At 44.7% G+C, this 21,029-nt stretch overlaps 1 protein-coding gene across 1 annotated transcript in view; it reads left to right on the top strand.

Moving 5' to 3' along the window:
- exoc4 (exocyst complex component 4) overlaps positions 1-21,029 on the top strand; it is a 112,515-nt gene that overhangs the window by 35,856 nt on the left and 55,630 nt on the right. Inside the window, exon 11 of the mRNA XM_047575100.1 lies at positions 2,209-2,305. Coding sequence (XP_047431056.1) covers positions 2,209-2,305 — 97 coding nt within the window. The remainder of the gene's footprint in view (positions 1-2,208; positions 2,306-21,029) is intronic.

Here is a 21,029-nt window from a genome sequence, read left to right as displayed (position 1 = left end):
AGGCCGACGCGGCGAACAATGGGCTTGATATGCATTTGAATGCGAGGCTAGGCGGGAAGGCGCAGGTAACGCGTAACAGGCTTTTCGCGCTGTCGTGAGGTGTCTTTGTGTCATGGCGCACGAGCTTTGCAAGGCTGCATCCGACATGGAAATGAAACGGAGGGAGAAAACAGCAGAGCGACGCTTTTGTGCCGAGCCGAAATCAATTTCTGCGCACACGCGTTCACACGCGCTGTATCAAAGCGGCTTCTCGTTTGATTCCTGTCCAGTGTTTTGACTTTCCTTAATCTATACATTTGAGGCCATGCTTTGTCTCGCTTTCACTGACCGGACTGTAACAGGAAGCCTTGAAAGCAAAGAAATGTGTTTTCCACGCGAATCATGAATTCTTAATCTAACTCCCTTTAATTTGAATCCAGAAAGTTTTTTTTTTCCAGTCCAGTAAATGAGTGGCTGCTGACTGCGGTCGCACGAAACCATAAAACCAAATTGAGAAATTCAGAATGATTGCGTTGCCCCTCGCAGCAACAAGACAGAAATTGCTGCTCCCCCTCTTGTTCTTAATCACCAACCTTTCACAATTTGCTTGATGTAAACATGCGCGGAGGCACTCACGCGTAACGTGCTCTCAAAACATTTGTACTCGCATGCGCACGCACGCAGACCGTCTTCGGCCGTATTGAGAACAAGTGGCAATTTCTTCTCTATCAGTTATATTGATTACTTCAGGATGAGTGGAGCTAATGAGCTTCGGTGTTCTTTCTCTCCCCTGTGATCTTCCCTTTCCCCCTGTCTGCAGCCACCCTCTCCTCCTCACCCCTCCTCCCCCGTGGGATGTTACATAGTAATGATTTTTTGATTAACCCCTGTGCAGTGAGGTTCGCTCACACAGGGATGCAGGGGGTATAGGGGAATGTGAAAATGTAGGGTGCATTTAGATGTTTGATGCATGTGGCGTGGACTTGTAAAAACATAATGTTTTTTAAAAAATAAATAAATAAATCAGAAGAATTATTGTTATTGATTTGTTTACAGCAGAGTGAGTGACTGGTAAAATATTAAGTACTGATCCCCTACCTACTATATGTCTTCTATATTAAACTCAACCTAGTGCTATTTATAAATCTACATTATTATAACTAGTTTGCATTCAATATTAAGCTATTCAAATAATTTTTTAAATTTCAAATGTGCAACAGCAGGGTGGCCATGCAGCCGCATCATGTGCGGCCTCGTGATTGGCTCCGCAGCGATTGGGGGCGGGGCCTACTGTGTACACGAGGCCTGGATTGACAGGTATAGTGCTGACTGAAAGATCTTCTGCCTCCATTAATTCCTTTACTGAAATACGGGGGATTCATGTTAAAGAAATTTAAACCAAAGCCCCCTGCAGTACCGCCGTGGACCCCCTGGGGGGCTGCGGACCCCCTGTTGAAGGCCTGTGATGTGGGGAAAGTCGGTGTTACGTGCCCCTTCCAGGGAGGCTGGAGCTCAGGGTCGGTTACAGAGCAGGACCCCTGGGGTTAGTTGAGATTGCACGTACAATAACAAACGCAAACCGTTAGCTCTTGGCCACTTGGCTATCAGAATCTACTGGGAATAGATGTTTGGACCAACCATTTAAATTGTTATTGAGTATTTTCTCATTAATCGAATTAGTCCTTCAAGCAGGTCACTTTCAAATGAGGCATATCTGTTCTGATTGGGCTGCTATATCCCATATAATCCACAGAATACAGAGTAAAACTGGACCAGCCTGATCTTTGCACTATTGAATATGTTTTTTTTAGCAGCCTGGTCATTTGCAGCTGATTTAATCCAGGTGAAGACAGTCAGTATTCTAACGGCACTGTGCTTTTGGAGCACACTGTACCCCAAAATACTCACTGGCTTTGTGCTGTCAGACCTTTTTGTGCCTGTCCTCCCACCTGATGAACGTGTGCTTGTCACAAAAAGTACCATACAGCCGGGCAAAGCTGTAATTTCAGGGTTAAAAAAAATAAATGTGTTGGCCGCTGTTGTGCCGCTCCAGAAATAGGGCCCTTGGTGTCTTGTTAAAGGACCCTTCAGAGCGCCTGTTAACGTTGCATAGGTGGGCCACAACCCCTGCTAAATGGGCAGATACAGTGGAGTTTAAGCATTCCCACGACAACGCTTGTATCTATTGGTGTCTACTTTCATTATTCAATGAGGTTTCTTTTGTTCCAGGAGGCGCGGATGACAACCTGATTGAAGGCGGAGAGATGAAGTTTGTGTGCAAGCCGGGAGCGAGGAACATCACCGTAATCTTCCAGCCTCTTCTCAGGTACAGCGGCGAGCGACACACCGAACGCCTCGCCGAAAAAAGTCAAAAAATGCGATCGAAAATAGAAAACAGCAGGAAGTCGAAATTCCAGCGTGTGAGAAAACGTATTAAACTTTAAAAGCTACAATGCGAGCGCATCTGGACGTACACACCGCATCGCAGTGGCGCTCGGCGTTTGGCAGCAGGCGGCACGGGGCTTAATCGGATCAGCTTAAAATGAAGTTAAGATCGGCGAAACCGTCTGCTTTTACAGCAATATTTTGACCTCCATTAACGTCCCAAGATGCATGTGTTAAAAGGGCCCGTCTCGTGTCGTGCTGGTCTGTCAGAGAGGGATCTCCAGGCCACTCAAGACATATGAAGCCCGGGACATGACTCAATACCAGTAAAATGTAAAACTAATTGGATTACGCAGCCTCTTAGTGGCTATCTATCGATCTCAACCTTTTTAATGTTCGGTAGGATATCTTCCATCAAACATGATGTAATGTATTGTACCTTTAGCTTAAAAAACATATGTTGATACAGTCCAGGAATGGGGATCCACTGACACTGTCACATCCGTTTCCCGTTAAATATGACCACTCTGAAGTGCCGTCTTCGTAATGTTCTGTATATCTGCTAGTTTCCTATACAGTGCTGTCGTCCCCGTAGAGTAGACTAAATCTAATATTGAAACGGTTTAATTGAATTGGTCTTCATCCACTGATACATTACCTTCTAGGATCCATTAAAGATCCTGGACGTCTCTTAAGTTTACACTATGCATCTGTAGAATTTCCCATCATTGTGCATTTCCCAAACGCACGAAAAAAAACACGATAAATTAGCATGTGTGGCACTTCGTTGCTTAAAAGTGCAAAAAAGCAGGCAGTTTAACAGATGTTCTGGTCGTAAATGTATTTTGAATACCGAGCCAGCGGAGAGCTGTAGATCCGCGCGGGGCCATCTGGGTAGTAACAGGCAGTGAATGCATGCAGACCTTTTAAAGAGCCAGGAAACATCAGCGCAAACAGTGCAAAACAGGTGTTAGTTTATTTAGGTGTTTAGTGCAGGTATACTAGAAGCTAAATGATGTGTAGACTCCACATAACCTCTAAATGTTGGACCGAGTGCTGAACGGTGGCGAATCGCGTTGGCGAGTTCGGTTCGTTAAGCTGGGGATTGCATTAAATATTTAAATGTAAACTGACATCTCCGCTACCCTGAGCCGCACTCTCAGCTGTGATGCTACTTTTTCTCTCGAACGAAGCTTCTTGAAAGGAAGTCCTTGGTTTCCGAGTGGAATAAGAGTCCCGTGTTCTTTTTACGTCTTTCTTTGCAGTTGGTTTCCGGCTTGTTTGTCTCTTTACCGGTGCTTTGGCTTGGAGTTTTTTTTTCCACACATCCCTTTCTCCCTCAGACGCACACACACACACACCCTGTCGTTCAGTCCCTGTTCGCCGTTGGTCCGGGCCAAGCTTTGGTCTGAACAAATGACCAAAAATAAAACGGTGACTAGCTCTCTGCCTACCTCTCCCATGTTGTCTGTAATGGTTCATATCAATCAAACCAAACTGCCTTGAACACAGGGCCCTCTCCCCTCTCCCCCCCACCCCCTTCTCCCTCCCTTCAACCTGGCCTCTCTAGACTCCTAGTGCCAATGGAGCGCTGTTGCTTGCAGATGGTTTTCTAATGGCGAAGCTCTGGCACGCCGCTGATGGATCGCTGCACCTCCTGCAGCCAGCCATGCAACTCATGGCAGCTTTAATGACAAAACCAGTTGGGGGCTGCAGCGCAGGAAATCAGCGGCGAACGCGTGGGAGATGAGACAACACGGCCTTAATGTCTGATTGCAAATGGTTTTTTGCGTGTCATTTTCTCCCCCTAAATCAACTTAAGCACCGCACTTCATACTGTGCTTTTGCGCGCCTGTTTTCCAAATCTTTGTTTAAATCTAGTTTCCAAAGAACCCTTTGAAAAAGTTTTTTTTTTTATGCGATGCTCGGGGTTGACTTGTAATTAAGAAGGCTACCGCATTTGCGCAAATGAGACCGAGGATGAGTAAACCCACAGTGTGTTATAACGAGCTTTAGATATCAGTTATCAAGGGCTGTTTGGGTTATGCTAAGCGAATCCAAATAACCCAAAGAAAACCAAACAGAGTGAAGTTTCCTCGTAACCGCTTGTGTTGTTCTTGGCTCATGCGGTGATGCTTGACGTTCTCCCATCCAAAATACCACCGAAGCCCAGGTTTCATTGTCGCGGCCTAGACCAATGCCGCCCCCGTGTGCTCTCTCAGTGCATCTCTTGTTTTTGCGGAGCACACTGCACGCGTGCGAGCGGCCCCGTGACCGCGGGGGCCACCCTATCTGTTTCCTCGCTCCTCTCAGCGACTGATTGGAGAGGCGCCCGGTCCAGATCCACAATCATCGTACTTGCATTGCCGCTGCCGCTGTATTCATACGCAGCGGAGACGTCATGCGGGGCGGCTCTGATTTCAATCTGAGCGGTACGCTGCTCTGCCTCTTGGATTTCATTGATAATCCTGTTGTTGTTGTGAGTGATGGACTGGATTGAAGTGAGGCACTTGTTTCACTACCGGGGGACTGGGCCAGGATTTTTTTATTTTATTTTTTTTACCCTTAGTTCTCACACCAGCTTAACATTTTCTAAAATACATTTAGAGCTTGAGTGTTGCTGCCTTTGTGTTTAGTTTTTTTGGATTTTCCTCAGAAAGTTAGAGCTCGGTTTGATTTTATTCTTTTCTTTGATTCAGCAACACCCCGTAGGCACTTTTTCCTTTGTAGTCGCCTCTTTTGTTCACCTGTTTAAAATCAATAACTAACTTTGCTCAGCCATACCCGTTTGGTTTTATGTTGCCTCGTCTCCTCCCCGGCACAGCTGGGTCGTGACACCCATGAGCTATCAAGTCCATGTACAAACCAAGCGAGGGCTGCGTCTGGGCTCTCAGCGCTAAGTGAAGTGCGTTTCGGCAACCGGGCTCCTCCAAGGTTGTGGCTCGGCGCCTGTTTTGTTTTTGGACGGGATGTCTGGAGGCAGCTGAAGAGTGAAAAGCAAACACGGCTGCATGTCTGCAGCTCTGATCCAGAGTGTGCTGGGGGGATTATGGATCCCACCTGGTTCTGGAAGGCCTCGATGTCCCGCAGTAACAGCTAGAGGTGGCTGAGGAGAAGGGCATCTGGGCTACGTTGATTCACCTGCTGCTACCACAACCCGGTTCTGGCTAAATTCCAGACCACGGAGGATTTGAAGAGATTGGAACTTGTGCGGCCTGCTTTTGGAAGCAGCAGAGATATATCGCTAAGTTTCAAATATGCACGTTCAAAGTTGTTTTCTGCCTTTGTGCTTATCACGTTCTCGGCCCATCACTCATCGCTTGGGACTTTTATTTCGACAAGCTGAAATTGGACATGTGCAGTCTGCCTGTGTTTAAATACACCTCCAAAGAAAAGGGTCTCACCTTAAGATTGACATTACCCCCTGTTCATGCGTGCTGCGCGGTTCAGCAGGGTCAGGGCATGTAGTGAGCGAACGAATCAGGGCGGCCCTGCCCTCGCAAGCAGCAGCCGGATGTGTCGGAGCACGGAGCGTCACGTCTTTAAAGCTGCTCGCACAAACATGGGGCAGGCGTGAGGTAGTGTTTGTGCAAGTAGTAGCCAATTTAGTTTGACTTGTGGGGTCTCCTGCTGACATTTGGGTGGTATTTACACCCCTTGCTCCAGACGAGGTTGGCATTTTGAAAAGCTCCTGCGTGCCCCTAATCTCTTCCTGTTAACCATCTACGGGATGACCCGGCGCGCCCACGCCTCTTGATGTCTGCTGTGTTTGTGGCCGCGTGGCTACCTGTGTGATCACTGGCAGCCTCTACTTTGTATTCCTCTATGCTGATGATATAAGTTTGTTACTGCCTATTACTATACAGTCAGTTTAACAAATTCAGGTGAGAAACTATTGATGAGTCTTTGTGAATGAGGCTCATTACTCTTAAATGACTCAGTATAATCAACTTTCGGCTACTTTTCCTCATCACTCTTTCGGTTCATGGAATTTTTTTTCACATTTCTGAACCTAAATAACGTCAGGCTGGTAGCTGTACAATATTTCCACTGCTGTTTGACTTGTTGAATCCCGAGCACCTGTAACTGTCAAAGCTGAATCCTCTCCAAGCATCCATAAGCCATGAGCTGGGGAGGGTGGCAGAAAGGGAAGGACAATGGAGCAAGCATTGAAAGGGATGAAGAATAGATAGAGAAGGACAGAAAAAAAAAGGGACAGAAAGGCTCTGCCTCCCGCCGCCGTAGCCTGTGGTGAAAACGACACACACCATGATTCCTACACTAATTTCACACTCTCATTAACTCCCCTCCTGAGCAGCACACACGGACCAAGACAAATAGAAAGAGCAAGAGTTAGAGGTGAAATGGAGCACGCCTTAAGAAGTTTTTATAAAGTACTTTTCCTCGAGTGGTTTCGCTGAGTCATCGAGCTCTCGGCACAATGTCCAGGAAGGAGGTCTTCGGGAAACTGAATGCCAGGCCCTAGTCTTAGAGGAACACCGCGGTGTTTATTTGGCTGTTGGACTAATCGTCCTTATGTGAGGCAAATCTTCAGTGTGTTCTGGTGTTCAGTTTGTCACCCCTGCATGCTGGAGTCATAATCCAAGTTAATTACTAAGGCAAGAAGATGAGATCAAATGTGAAGCGGGGACGTATCATGACAACCTCGTCGTCTGCATGTATATCCAGGATTTATTGTTGACTATTGATGAGCAGGCGGGAAAGACGTTTGATTATTGCTTTTTCTGTATAAGTAGAGCTTATAGCAGGAGTCTCCATACGACATCAAGGAGGATGGCAACCATTAATCTGGCATTTACAGTCCATGCAATCACACGTCCTTTTACGTTGTTGATCCACGAGGCGGGTTCACTGCAGTAGGAAGCATGAAGGGCAGAACCGTGTGATCGTAAAGTCACTGCTGGGATCATTTTCATGACGACACCGGTGTTTGTAGCCGCCTGCGCGTGACCTGTTTCAAACACGCCAATTCCCACTGCGGCAAACGCGGAAATGGCAAAAATAATTTGCGCTCGCACCCTAACCTTCATTTAGTCAGACAGCAGCTTCTTAATAATTGGTGAAGAATGCATATTCCTCCGGCGGCAACATCTGTAGCCATCCTCAAAGGTGTGTCTGTGTGAACACGGGCTATTAAAATGCAGCGTGGACGTCTTCAGCCCTACTCACGCACGTATCGCTCTGCTCCGTCAGCTCTCTCTCTCTTTCTTTTTTTTTTTTAATCTTTTCTCAGTCGTTCAGGAGGATTTTCCTCGGTAAATAGCAGCCCCCCTCTCTCTCTCTTTCTCTTTCTTTCTTTTCTTGTTCCAACCCACACCCATTAAAAACTGGCAGCGAAGTTTGGAATCGGGGGAGAGGGGATTTTACACTGAGAAAAGGTCAGGGAGTGGGAGAGATAAAGGAGGCAGAATAAAGAAACCCACAACAGAGAGAAGAGAGCAGATGTGAGGCTATAAGAGACGGACAGGTTCGGATGAGAATGGAACGATTTAAGACAGAAGAAGAAAAGGAAGATGCAGGGTGGAAGAAAGGCGCTTAGGGGGCATGTGTGCTTGGCGACATGGTATCTTGCCTCGAATTGAAGTTGTTATTGACCAGCAGTGTATATAAAAAAAAAGGACTTTTGCGCTACATTCTTTGTGAAATTTGTCCAATGTCAACAGCTGCAGATGTTTGTCTGTCTTAATGCGTTTGGGTTGGTTGTGGTGTGTGTATGGAATGTACCTCCTTTCTGCACATTTTCACAAGCACACAATTTTCACTCTGTCTCCCTCTGGACCTAATGTCCTCTATATCTTCAAGCTTCCGGATCAATACGGAGCCTGTGTCGTAGCCTACGCTTGCAAAGCTATAGTGCATCAGGGTTAAGCTAAATTTAGTAAATGTTGAACAACAGTCAACAGGCTTTGCAAGACAACAGTGTGTAGTTACCCTTAACTTGGGTTTGTATCCTCATCCCACCCCTTCCTTTCAGGGGAGAGAGTTACCTTGGACACCCATCCGACACACAATTGTGTATTTTGGTGAATAGCAGTAAAAAGGGCTAAGCTAATCTCTCGGTAGTTGAAAGTCACGTGGCTGTGTGCTGGATTGGTGAAGGGAGGTGCCCACTTGAAAACCCCAATGATGCGCCGCATACTGCTGTTGGCTAGGCTAGTTAGCTGTTGTCTCTCGTTGGTTGCTAGCTCGTAGCTAACTGCTAGCCTGCTGCTTGGTTTTCAGTTGAACTGGGCTTCTAAAGGTGTTTTGCCTCGGATCTTGGCACAGGGGATTGTAACATCTTATCCCGTGTAATAATGAATGGTAGGGCAGTGATTTCTAACCACTGTGCCGTGAGAAATCATCAGGTGTGGCGCGGGAAATTATCCAATTTCACTTAATTGGTCAGAAAATTATTATTTACTTACTGAAAATAATTAGTGTTTGTTTGTCTGTGCCAGCGACGTATAGTGACAGGCAGAACAATTAAATACTAGATGGCAGAAGGTAGATAATTAACCTGTCTATCTACCTGTTGCCATGTAAACAACACAAGATGATGCTTGGAGCGAGACAGCGGTGATAGCGATGGATAAGTACTGGAAAAGAAAAAGTACTCGATCCAACCTGGTTCCTGGGGGTAATTCTGACCCAGATGAAGGTCCTGCTGTGAGTAGTGGTCAGAAGAAAGCTAAAAAAGCTGAGCTCAAGACAATACAATGAAGTTCCTCTTTGTATTTTCTTACACTGGGTAACCAACCGAGCCGACTCAGTTATGCTTGGTGTGTGTACACCACACGTTTGCCCCTTAAAGTCCAGATTCTATGACCAGTGTGTGTGCAAGTGTACAATGCTTGAGTACGGTACACATCCGTGGCACTGTACCATTGTATATGCACAAGCTCTGTATGCGACAAGTGAGACCTAACCATAACATAATCACATAAGCAGATTTTTTAAATTGTGGAATAAATTGACAGTCCATGATTTATTTCATTATATATAGTTTTTGTGACATTTTTATTTGGTGGGGATTTTTCTAAAGTACCTAACCAACTGCCTGCTGCTGTTGACTAGGCTAGGCTAGTTAGCTGGTGTCTTCTTTATGGTTGCTAGTTGGTAGCTGACGGCTAGCCTGCTGGCCGAATTGTTATTATTATTTTTTTTAGGTGAAGACGGCTTCCAAATGTGTCTTGCCCCAGATCTTGGCACAAGGGAGGAGTGTTGGTTGACATGTCGTCATGTAGTCTATCACTTCATACCTACTGCTGCTGGCTAGGCTAGTTAGCTGGTGTCTTCTTTTTGATTGCTAACTGGTTGCCGACTGTTTTTTCAATTGGACCAGTCTTCTGAAAACATTTTTGCCTCAAATCTTGGCACAAGATCCAGTTTCTCCTTTGGCTGCTTATAAATTGATAGCACATCATGCACAAGATCAGTTATAAATGTGTTTGTTTGTTTTTTTGTTTTTTTTTATCAGTCATTGACTTAATGCAGTGACCTAGGCTGTAAAGGTAAAACTACACCCAAGTGACATAAAAGGATGACTGTGAGAGAGAAATCAAAGGAGAGGGGCAGTAGGCGGAAAACTAACGCTGCTAGATGTCTGGAGAACACAATGCCAGTTTGCCATGAATCTGTCAGGTGCTCCCACCTGTCACCAGCTGCACCACTGCTGTATCTTTATACTGTTATCTCTCAGATGCCCTCCCCACAGGACAACACACACACACACACACGCTGCGTTGTAAATAATACTGCCAGTTTTATCGCTTTCCAAAAGTGCAACTTCAGCCACTTTCTAGTGAGGGGCAGAGTTTTCAATCTCCCTGTGTCTTATGAGCACGCGCATGCATGGACGTACACACACACACACACACACACACACACAGAGTAGATATTGTGGAGCAGATTAGATCCATCATTGTGGGGGTCTTTTCTCCGGCTATAGAACGTGGATAAACTCTTTGATTGTGTTTATCCATCCCATAATGGAATCAGACCCGGTTCCCAGGGCAACCTGTCCAAGCGGCTCATGTGAAGCAGACAGTCGTGAGTCGGGGCTTAAGGGGGTCTAGTTTGTCTGAACGCTCAGCAGTAGACTTCTTATGAAGTCAGCTTTGAGGGTCCCTGAGGTTTTAGGACTGTATGGGGGGGTGGGGGAGGATACCGGGAATTGTGGCCTGGTCAGATTAGAGGTAGAAATTGCGCCCTGACACAAAGATATATATTTGTGACACTCATCGAAATGTCTTTGAAGCTTGTCCACACGTCCCGGACACGATCACACAGATGTTCACCCAGTCATGTTGTCCCCCCCCACCCCACCCCACCCACAGCGCCTGATTGTCTCTGATTGGCTGCCTTTGAAAGAGATTAGATTGTATTCTCAGGAGATCTGTAGGTGTGCGTTTGTGCGTCTCGGTGTATTGTGTTACCAAACAGTAATTTAATGAAACCGAAAGTCTCCATTTTTTTTGAGTGTGCCGTAATTTAATTAAGCCTAATATGGTTCTCCAGACCTGTTGCTATGAAAGGACAGAAGTGGGAGGACAGAATGCCCTTAATGCTCTTTCGAGTGAATGCCAGAGGGAGCTGCTGCCAGGAGGAGAATTACTGAACCACAATGAAGAGGTGTTTTCAGCGTGTGCTGCTTTCTGTCACGTCCCTCACTCTCCGTTTTTTTTTTCTTCTTTTTTCTTTTTGTCTCATTTCCTGCGTTTTTCTGAGATGTAATCTTACCAAACAAAGATAGGAAAGCAAGAAAGTGCTTCACCATCCATTAAAATCCAGAAAAAAATAAAATAAATAAATCTAGAAAGAAACTGTATTCCGTGTCTCTTATCGTCTCCCGTCCTCTGCGCGGTGTCAAGGTGAAGACAGATTGCTGGAGATGGGTGATTTACAGACGTACTTTTGTTCCTGTCTTCCTCTGCTTTTTTTTTCTCTTTCTTTTTTTTTTTTCTTTTTTCTTTTTCCCCTCTCCCTTTGAATCCAGCCTCAGTTGTCTGTCCTTCCTCCCTTTCCGTCCTTCTATCCCCTGACAACATGAGCTGCCACTCTGTGTTACTGTCACATGAGCGAGTGCCAGCCCCCACATCACAGCAGCCTTTGATTGGCCAGGCCTTTCCAGGTCGGCGAGCCGCTGCCTGATAATAACCTTGTTTGATTGCTGGAGCAGAGATGTAATTGATTGATCTGCTCACCCTGTCTGGGGCTGGGCTTCTGAAGTAGCCTTGTGTCTGTGTGTGTGTGTGTGTGTGTGTGTCTGTGTGTACGTGTGACTGTGTGTATTGAAGTGTGGTGCTTGTTGATTGTTGAGCGAGGCTCTAGATAAGAATACATGCACACGCGTACACACATACCTCACCTCAGTACGCAGATCACACACACACACACACACACATCTACTGACCTATTACTGCAGAGTATAGCGTGTAGAGGTGTGTAAATGTCGGGGGATATGGAAGCAGTTTTGTTTTTTAAACTCTCCCCCAACACATCTGCCCCGCGTAGCTCTCTAAACAAACCCCAACCAACCAATCAACAAGTCATTAAACCTCATTAAAAAGTCTCCCAACTCACTCAGAAAGGATTGTTTGCGATTTCCTAATTGGTGGTTACATAACCTTACTTTCTGGATAGCTAATTATTCTCAAAGATAGATGGTCTCAACTCAACGCGGCATCTAATCCGATAGTGGCTCAACAGACAGTTCAAAGCGGCAGTGTTCACAGTTCATAATTGAAGTTGGGGAATGTTTGTCCTCTGTGTGTGTGTGTGTGTGTGTGTGTGTGTGTGTGTGTGTGGTTAATATCAAGCTCTGCAGGCTAATGGAGACCATGATTTTTTTTTTTTTTTTTTTTTAATGTTTGTGTGGCTCCATGTTGTCAAGTTCCCTCTCTAACTAATTTGCTTGGTTTCATCCGTTATTGGGCTGTCCACATAATGACCAGGCTCGACTCATATCCCACTGTGAATAGGAGCAAAATAAGCCTCTTGTCGGACAAAGGATTTATCCGCCGCTCTTGTCTTCGATTTGTACAAATGTAACGTCGCCTCGGCTCATCTTCTTGCGGTCTTGGAGGATAACTCGGCTGTATATCGTATTTATTTTCACAAATAATTGGAGTCAAACTCGGGGGGGCTTTATCTCAGAAATGGTTTCTGTCTTGGGATGTAAAGGTTTGACTCCCCTGTTCACAACTAAAATTATCTGTAAACTGAGACGTTAACAGAAAACCAAAACTTTTTTTTTTTTTAAAGGGAGAGCTTTACTTCCAATCCTTTCAACCAATGAGATTGAGTCTTAAAGCTCTACATATTAGGGACTATGATCTTATTATTTTTAACTCAATCAATTCACTCAAACTTAAATACATGCAGTATTTCTGCTTCAATCTATGCTCCTGTCAATCGCTATAGTTGAAGTAATGACAAGTCAAAGAAATGGAAAAATAAAACAGTACTGCCAGGCTTTCCTTCAGGCTTGATGAACAGTAAATGTGCTACATGTTTTTCTCCAGCCTTTGAGTGGTCTCAGCTCTAAAAAACTGTTTTGGCTAAAGTCATTAAACCCAGCTAAAATAGATCCGCGAGAACAAAGACTGGCGTGGGGAATTTCTACCAAAATACGACAGAACCGGCTCAAAGAAGCGAACAGGCAAAAGAAGGGAGGTGCGGAGACACACGAGCGGGCAAAAATCCATTATGTTTGATGTTACCGTCTCACTCTGGCATCAAATGCTGGTGGAAAAACCCTGTGAAATGACATTAGGGGCATCTTGTAATGTGATTTCTGCTATGTGTGAATATGAGATTTCTAATGGATCTGAGCACATTAGAGCAGTCTTTATCTGTAGTATTTATTCCCCCCTGGATTCAAATGCAATTTGCTAAGTACGACATTTCACTCTGCTCTAGTTCACCAGCTCTCTGGCTACGGGGGGATGTGGGGGAGGATTATATTGTTTTTCTTTCTTTCTTCTTTTTTTTTTTAATTTTTTTGTTCTTGAGGGGCGCTACCTAAATTTGTGACAAATTGTTATGTTATGAGAAAGAGAAGTCTACTGAAAGGTGTACACAAGTATTCAAAGAGGTCAGAAGTTCTGTACGTGACAACAATAGATTTTAAATGAAAGTGAGATCCACTCCAGGCTTTCTTCTTTAATCCCGGGGTTGGAACATGAACATCTAATTATTACGAGTATGGATAACGGTTTTAACACGGGAAACAATTAGAGTGCAAAATTTTTCAACATAATCGTTTGTCTCCAGTTTTTCCAGAGACCCACAAAATAGACCAGGCAAACCCCTTCGCCTGGTTTGTTTCTGGGAGCCCTTAGGACATCATAAGGAGATGGGTAACACCATCAGGAGGTTCAAACGAACGGGCTACGTTATGGCCAACTCCTGTGGTTTCATTATCGGCCATATCGGTTCATCTGCCGTGTTGCCACGGCATCCGTTGCACTGGCAGGAAAGGATCAGCCCTCTTTCCTGCAAAGAGGCACGGACAGCAGAAGCAGCTCATTTGCATTTAAAGCTACAAAAGCTGAAACAACAGGACTCGAACCATGTTTTTTGAGACCAAACTTGAAAGACTCATTCTGGAGACGATTGAGACTTGATGATAACTTAATAAAAATGGGTGTAATGTCTCGCTGCTCTACCTCCACCAGTTACAATAAAATGTTGGATTATACAGCGGTCGACATGCTAATCGGTGGCTGCCGCTATGTCACATCTTGTTTCTATAGTAACCAACACGGAACTTAACCATCATTATAAGAATTATTTTTTTATTTTATTTTTTTAGTGTATTAGTGGTGTATTGGCGCAGGTCTCATCCACTAACATGGTGTGGGTGGAGCTTATGACCTATACTGCAGCCAGTCACCAGGGGGAGCTCTACTTGCTTTTGCTTTTGCGGAACTATTCCGTTGTCAATCTTTATACAGTCTATGGAATAGCTAGAGATCTAGGGTAACAATGTCAACCCTGTTAAAATGATTAAAAACACTTTGCAAGTCAAAGCAGACTTGATAATATTCTCTTCACCTTGGTGCTCCGAAAGACATTTTTTCTCGCAACCCTTGAATGAACGGAGCATTTAAGGGCAAGACACCACTACTCTGACGCGGTGACGTTCTCACGGCAGCTCTGCCAGTATTCCCGCGCTGCTTACACTATAAAAAGACAAAGACTTGTGTTCGTTTTTCAATTTTCATGACACCCTAATATCTGTTTCTGACTGATTAGGGTCACGACATTCCTGATTAGCATTCACATTTACATGTTCCTGCCAGCATTTCCGCAAATTGTCCCAAATCAGCCAATATGGTGCACTCCGAGCTCTCCGCGGGCTTAATGAGCTAGATTAAGAAGGAAGTCATTTAACCCCTGCCTGCGACACACACACCCACACACACGCACGCATGCACGCAGACACACGAACGCGCTCCACCACCACAGCTCTTGAAAGGCGGATCTGCTCCTCAGAACCAAACAAGCATGTGCACACACACAGACACACATGCTACAACCACCTCACCTCCACCCTGTATTTCAGGAGATAAGAGATGGAGCGAGGCCATTATGCAAATGTCAGGTGTCAAGTGTAAATGAGATTGGAGGGATGGGTAACAGAAGTATTGAATATCACACCGGCTCCCTTGGCAACTGCACCGAGGTAATGAGAGCATTCCAGGATGTAGGCTGGCAAAAGCCTTCGTTACACTGAAAGATAGCAAAGTGAAAAAAGATGAATAAAGTCCGCTGGGCCTAGTTGATTTAAGAAAGCCGAGCAGATAACGCAACCACCTGTTTTATTCATGCCTCGCAGCGCCAATAGACGCACAATATATTATTGATGCACGTACGCGGAGGATGGATAAGCAGTGTTTTTTTTATTGAAATGTCCAACATTGTTCGCGGAGATGACGCAAAGGAGACATGATGTTCTGGGGAAGCTGCTACGTGTTTCGGTTTATGTGGCTGCGACTAAATGAGATTTGAGAAGAAAAAAAAAAAAGCTAAAGGGCGAGTTCATCGTGGCATGAGCAAAATAATCTTTCTGGTAAAACAAGACAATTTTGGGAAGCTTTTACGGCGTCATAATTGCTAAAAATCTTATTAGTTACCGTTGCGCTATTAATTGTGTCACATACAGATAGCTTTGGCGTCTCTTCCAGTGGGTGTCGGTTTTTATTCAGAATTCACAGATGGACCATTTACTGTATATATAGGCGGACTTGCTTGCAGAGAGGTTTTTTGAAGCCCAGTCTCGTCTCTCTAACAGTTGCCATCTTGGCAGCGTCTGACTCCTCCTGACTAAGTCCTTGCTAATTCAAGCTGAGGTGGGCGGGTATCCCCCGGGCAGACGGCTAGCAAACAGAGACGGAGCCTCAATTATTTACAAATATGTGCCGCGATACAATTTAAACGAGTGTACGTGTACGTGTCGAATGGTTTTCGTGAGCCAGTTCTTAGCGCCAGACTCTCTAAACATGTTTATTTCCGCTTGAGCTCTGCATGGTTTTAACGTGGAGTTCCACGGGGGATTGACTGGCTTTTTGAGCCGGTCTCGAGTGGCCGTTTTAGGAACGTTTTTTTGGTGCTTTCATGTCTGATTCACTTTTAAGCCCCTGGGTTTTAATTCTTGAGTTGTACTCAAATCGTCATTGCTGCATCTCAGCTCCCCGTCTCTCAACGTGTACGTCTATTTATGCGCTGGTCTCTCTCCAGGCTGTCTATAGCTCTCGGCTGCGTTCTGATTATTCCGACTACTCGTGCCTAATCCCCTGTTTTTGTCTTTTAATCTCTCCTTGTTGCTTTGACTCCCCTCATTGTCCCTCTGTCATTCCGTCTCTCCCCGTAAGAAAAACAAAGATCAAGTATCCCTGTGATTACTCAAGAGTCGGTCTACAACCGTCAGTTTAATAATGACTGTAATTCTGAACAAATAATTGTAGAAATGTCATCTAAATGTTAAACTTGAAGTATGCTCATTCATATTCTGTTTTTTTTTTCAAAGCAGCTTATCTTTAAAGTCGCGTGCGTTATTAAAAAAAAGAAACTTGCATATACTAATTTGCTTAAGGAAAATGATTGGTCATGTCACATTTATTTCATTTGTGATCTGAAACTCTAACTGTAAGGTTTTTTTCCGTCTATCCGCGCAGCCTAAGCAAAGCAATTTCGGATGAACTTTAAGAAATGTGGCTTTACTCAGTGGAGGTCTCGACTCGCTCTCATATACGCTTGAGTGTGAGCAGCGGGGAACGCGGCGCATTTCACGGGATCAAGATCAACATGATGGCATGAATGTAGAACGACACCGACAGGCTTGTTGGCGAGCCATGGGGGCGGGTTGGCTGGCGCTCATTGTGCTTTCCCCCGCTGTAGATTTACAACCACAAGAGTGTGAATGCACAGCCGCCTTTCTGGTGTGTGTGGAAGACAGAAATGGAAATTTATCGTAACAGATGAATTTTTTCAATATTTTATGTCAGCAAATTGGTGTAAGAGTCGCTAACTGCTGGAACAAGTTGGGAAACCCCAGAGATGCTACTCTGTATATTATCATCACCCGTGGTTTAGGGCTTTGGTTGTGTTTACTCATAACCTGCTCTTAATATGTCAGTCTTTTAGGAACTGGAGCTCTCCCATTAAGTTAGCCCAACGAAGCAATAGTTAGCTGCACACACAATGACTTAAAATATAATTTGATGCTGTAGCTGCGTAGCGCTGTGATTGGTTAGCATCTTTCCACATTAGTATTTCCTGCTCCGTGATTGTTTTGGATCAATAACATTTGTATGACTTGTGTTCAGCAAAATTTCAACAAAAGTTTCAGCCGCCATTGTTGAAAGTGAAGCAGAAAGTACCCCACTGGCAAAAAAAGACACAGCACCAACTACCGTTTGGGTGGCATTGATGTAGAGCTTGACAGATTGACGGGCGTACGAGTATAGATGGCTCCCACTGGCGTTGCCTATGTGCATATGGTACGAGAGCATTAAGTTGTTGGTGCATCTCCAGGGAGTTAGATGTTGACATTGTCTAGTGCTGACCCTTTCATATATGTAAAAGACTTTTGGATGTTGCCAATGTCAGTCACCGCCTCACCTACTGGAAATACAATATTAGGTGTAGGCGAGGGTTGGCCATCAGGTAGAGAATAGAGGAACCCAGGAGCTCAGGATATTAGATCATGAACTTCAGAGAAACACTCCAACACAGCTGATCAGAGCCTCACTATGTGATATCTACCTCCTTTCTTCGTTGAACAGTGGTGCTGTAGTTGAAGTTGGCTTGAGACCAACTCCCCAGCTCATAATCTGAATTACCTCTCTATTATTTATGGATAACTAGAAGGCCCTACTCATCTCAGTCAAGGCTCTCCTATGTTCTTGCCTCACATTGGAGAAACAAGCTCCCCAATGTAGTAAGGAGCAGAGTCAGTGGCCTGAGGCTAAAATCCCACCTTGTCAGGTTTTATCTTTACAACCTGGGGTAGATTTTTTTTTTGTCTTCATTTTGGGGACGGAAACTGGATCAGTTGTTCCAGTGCGGATTTACCCGCCCTTGATTTAATTACTACAGCGTTAGCCGGTCTGAACAATTCCCTGACACAGCAGTTAAATATCAGATACTGATTAGCGAGCTGCTGCTTCACCACAGAGCAGCAATACTGCACTCACACTTATTAAATTAAACGTAGTGAGGGCGGTTTGGTAAAATTCAATGTAGCCTGTGATTGATCCTTTTAGTGGTTAATTGTGTAATTATCAACTGCTTTAATAAAAAATATTTATATCCATTATAGTTAATTATCTCTTTATATGGCTAATTCATTTAACTAGGGAGCCTTCTTTGCCCTACCTAACTTCCTCCTGCTCTCTGCAAGCCTCCCTTTGGTCACGTTATCTAAAATATTATGTAGAGAGATCCTCTATTTACTCGAATGCTTCCACGCCCTCGCGCCTGTCACCTTTTTTAAAGTGAAACACACCGAGTTAAAAGGTCAGCGCTAGCTCAAGGTTGCCTCTCTCTTCCCCGAGGGCCTTTTCAAGTGGACACACACGCACACGAGATATGACACTACAGAAAGCAAGCTCGGAAGGTGCTGTGGAAGTATCAATGAATAATTGAACCCCTGACACCGTATTTCCCCTCTTAGTAATGTATACAGAAACACCTGCACACCTGACGAGTGCGGCGCGCTGTCTGCGCGCCTTCATTTTCTACGTGCCCTATGCGCTGAGAGGTGGCTATTCCGACAGTGTAATGTGATGTGTGGGAGTATTATCAGAGCTGTAGGTATGACAGACACGCAGCCCTAGAGCTGACTTCCTGGAATTGCATTTTGTTGGCCGTCTCCAATATGAGACCTGTCACCTCGCTCCCTCCAGGCCACGCAAACCGTGATTGAGACATTTCTGCGAGGTGTCACTATCAAGGGTACAGGCTTGTGAGGGTTTTTGTGTTTCTGTCTGTCTGCCCGGGTGCAACGGGTAATAGGCTGGTTTTCATGCCGATGAAGAGTTTTATGTATTTTCAATCATTCCCGCCCTCCTCCCTCTTCCATCTTCCTGCTTTCAATCTTTTTTATTTTGTCCCTCTGTCAGTTTTTTTTTTCTTTTTTTGCTTCCTTCCACCTTCTGTTTGCCCTCACTTCTCCCTTTGTGCCTCTCTCCTTCACCTCGCGTGCCCCCACCCTCTCCACTCCTCTCCTGTCAACACTGTCATAGCTCGGGAAGCCCTTCAGTGTATTACAGAGCTCTCACCGCTAGTTCTCTTTATGGCAGTTTCTCTTTTTTAAATTCAATCAGGCTTCAATGGAGCCCCCAGAACCATTTCAATTTACTACCTGGACGCCACAGGATGGAACGTCCTACGCCCGCATAAAGGTCTAAATGGAATTGAAGACCAGAAGGAAGGAAAGGTGTGGCGAAGGGGGCTCTGTTGAAACGGTGCAACAGAGAGATAACGGCAGTGTAGTGGTAAAAATAGAGAGAGGCAGGGGAATTAGGAGAGAGGGTAAGAGAGAAAGATGAGGGAAGAGTCTGTAGTGTAGAGGATAAGAGACCAGAGATGACAGCAGGGGAGGGGGAAAGGAGTAAAAACGAAGAGTGGGAGATAGAGAGGAGGAGATAAGGGCACAAAGTAAGGGGAAGAAGTGATAGATATAAAGTGTTTTTTTTTTTTTTTAATCATAAGAAAATGCGACGTGTAACGGCTCACCTACCGGCTCCCGTGTTTGAAGGGATGCATCAACCTTTATGATACCGTGCGGCGCTGGCATGCGTTTGCTGGGAAGCGAGAGCAGGAATACATAACATGAAGACGTACCGAAATGGGAATGTGAGATGAAACTAGTTTTCTGTTCGTGCTGGGATAGTTTTTATATATGAGTCAACTAGGGGCGGGTATTGGCAAGGACTTCACGATACGTATCACGATACTTGAGTCGCGATATGATACATTATCGCGATGTTATGATATTGCGATGTATTGCAGTGAGAAAGTTTAAATGCAGCTTAAAATACACATTGTATATATGTACATCAGATGACAGTGATTAATCCAAATGATCCATTCCCAATTTTTTGCACTTGTACAGAAAAAGTGTATCGATCAGCCCAAAACATGACTTTTTCTTTTTCTTGTAAAATCAGTATTAATATATTCAAAATCAATGTTGTATCAGAAGAAAAAATATGGTGATATATTGCCGTATCGATATTTTTCCCCACCCCTCGACTTAACTTAATGGTATTTCTCCACCTGTGGTCATTGTAGCTTTTGAGAAAATATTAAAACCATCGCCAGTCCGTCATAAGAACCACTTCGACCTCGATTTGCTTACTTTCTTCAGGGCAACTTTCCATTCACTTCCCCCTTTAGGCCAAAATAGACTCCTCATGTCAATCCTTGCTGCCAGCCCTTTGTGTTTTGTGTGTAGGTTAAGTGTTTTTCTTGGTACTTTTCAGGCGAAATTGAAAAGTGCCTTCGCACTTAGCTCTCCGAGGAATACTTGCCATTTGAGTCTTGCTGAGTCACTCAGTGAACCATGAGTGTCCTTCGGTGGCTCGGAAGCATATACCATCGCTATCAACTCTGATTAGAGGAGATTAGAATGTGTGTTCGGATGTGTCAGAGTTTGAGAAGGGTGCGAAAAGATGGGCTTAACACTCGTTCGATCAACGGCTCCCGTGGTTTATCTGTTGCACTCTCCCTGCTTAACAACTCCAAAAGTCAGATTTGCGGGGATGACTTTCTCCAGATGCAGAAGGCATGAAGGGAGGCATCGCCGGCTCAGATAAACTTGCCTCCATCTCCCTTTCTGAGCTTAGGGCTAACCTGCAGTATGTTTTTCCTGGTTTCTGTTAAGGCTGCACCAATCGCAGCGTGGAGCATCTCTTTAATTAGGTCCAAAGCATCTGTATCGTCTTTATCCCTTAATGCATAGTGGGCTTAAATTTAGAAGTGACTCACTCAGAGAAATGCACATTGGGCATAAACGGCATTTTCTTATTCAGAGTCATCTTGATACACTTATGCATGGATCCTTTGCTTTTTACAGTGTTTTTTTGCCTTTTGAGCCCTCAATGTGAGGTCTGTCTTATGTCCACATCGAGATCCTAACAAAAACAAAGTAT

The sequence above is a fragment of the Mugil cephalus genome, chromosome 22 (assembly GCF_022458985.1).
Source record: "Mugil cephalus isolate CIBA_MC_2020 chromosome 22, CIBA_Mcephalus_1.1, whole genome shotgun sequence".
NCBI lineage: Eukaryota > Metazoa > Chordata > Actinopteri > Mugiliformes > Mugilidae > Mugil > Mugil cephalus.
Note: the sequence above shows the minus strand (reverse complement) of the source record. Positions and strands in the feature narration are given on the sequence as shown.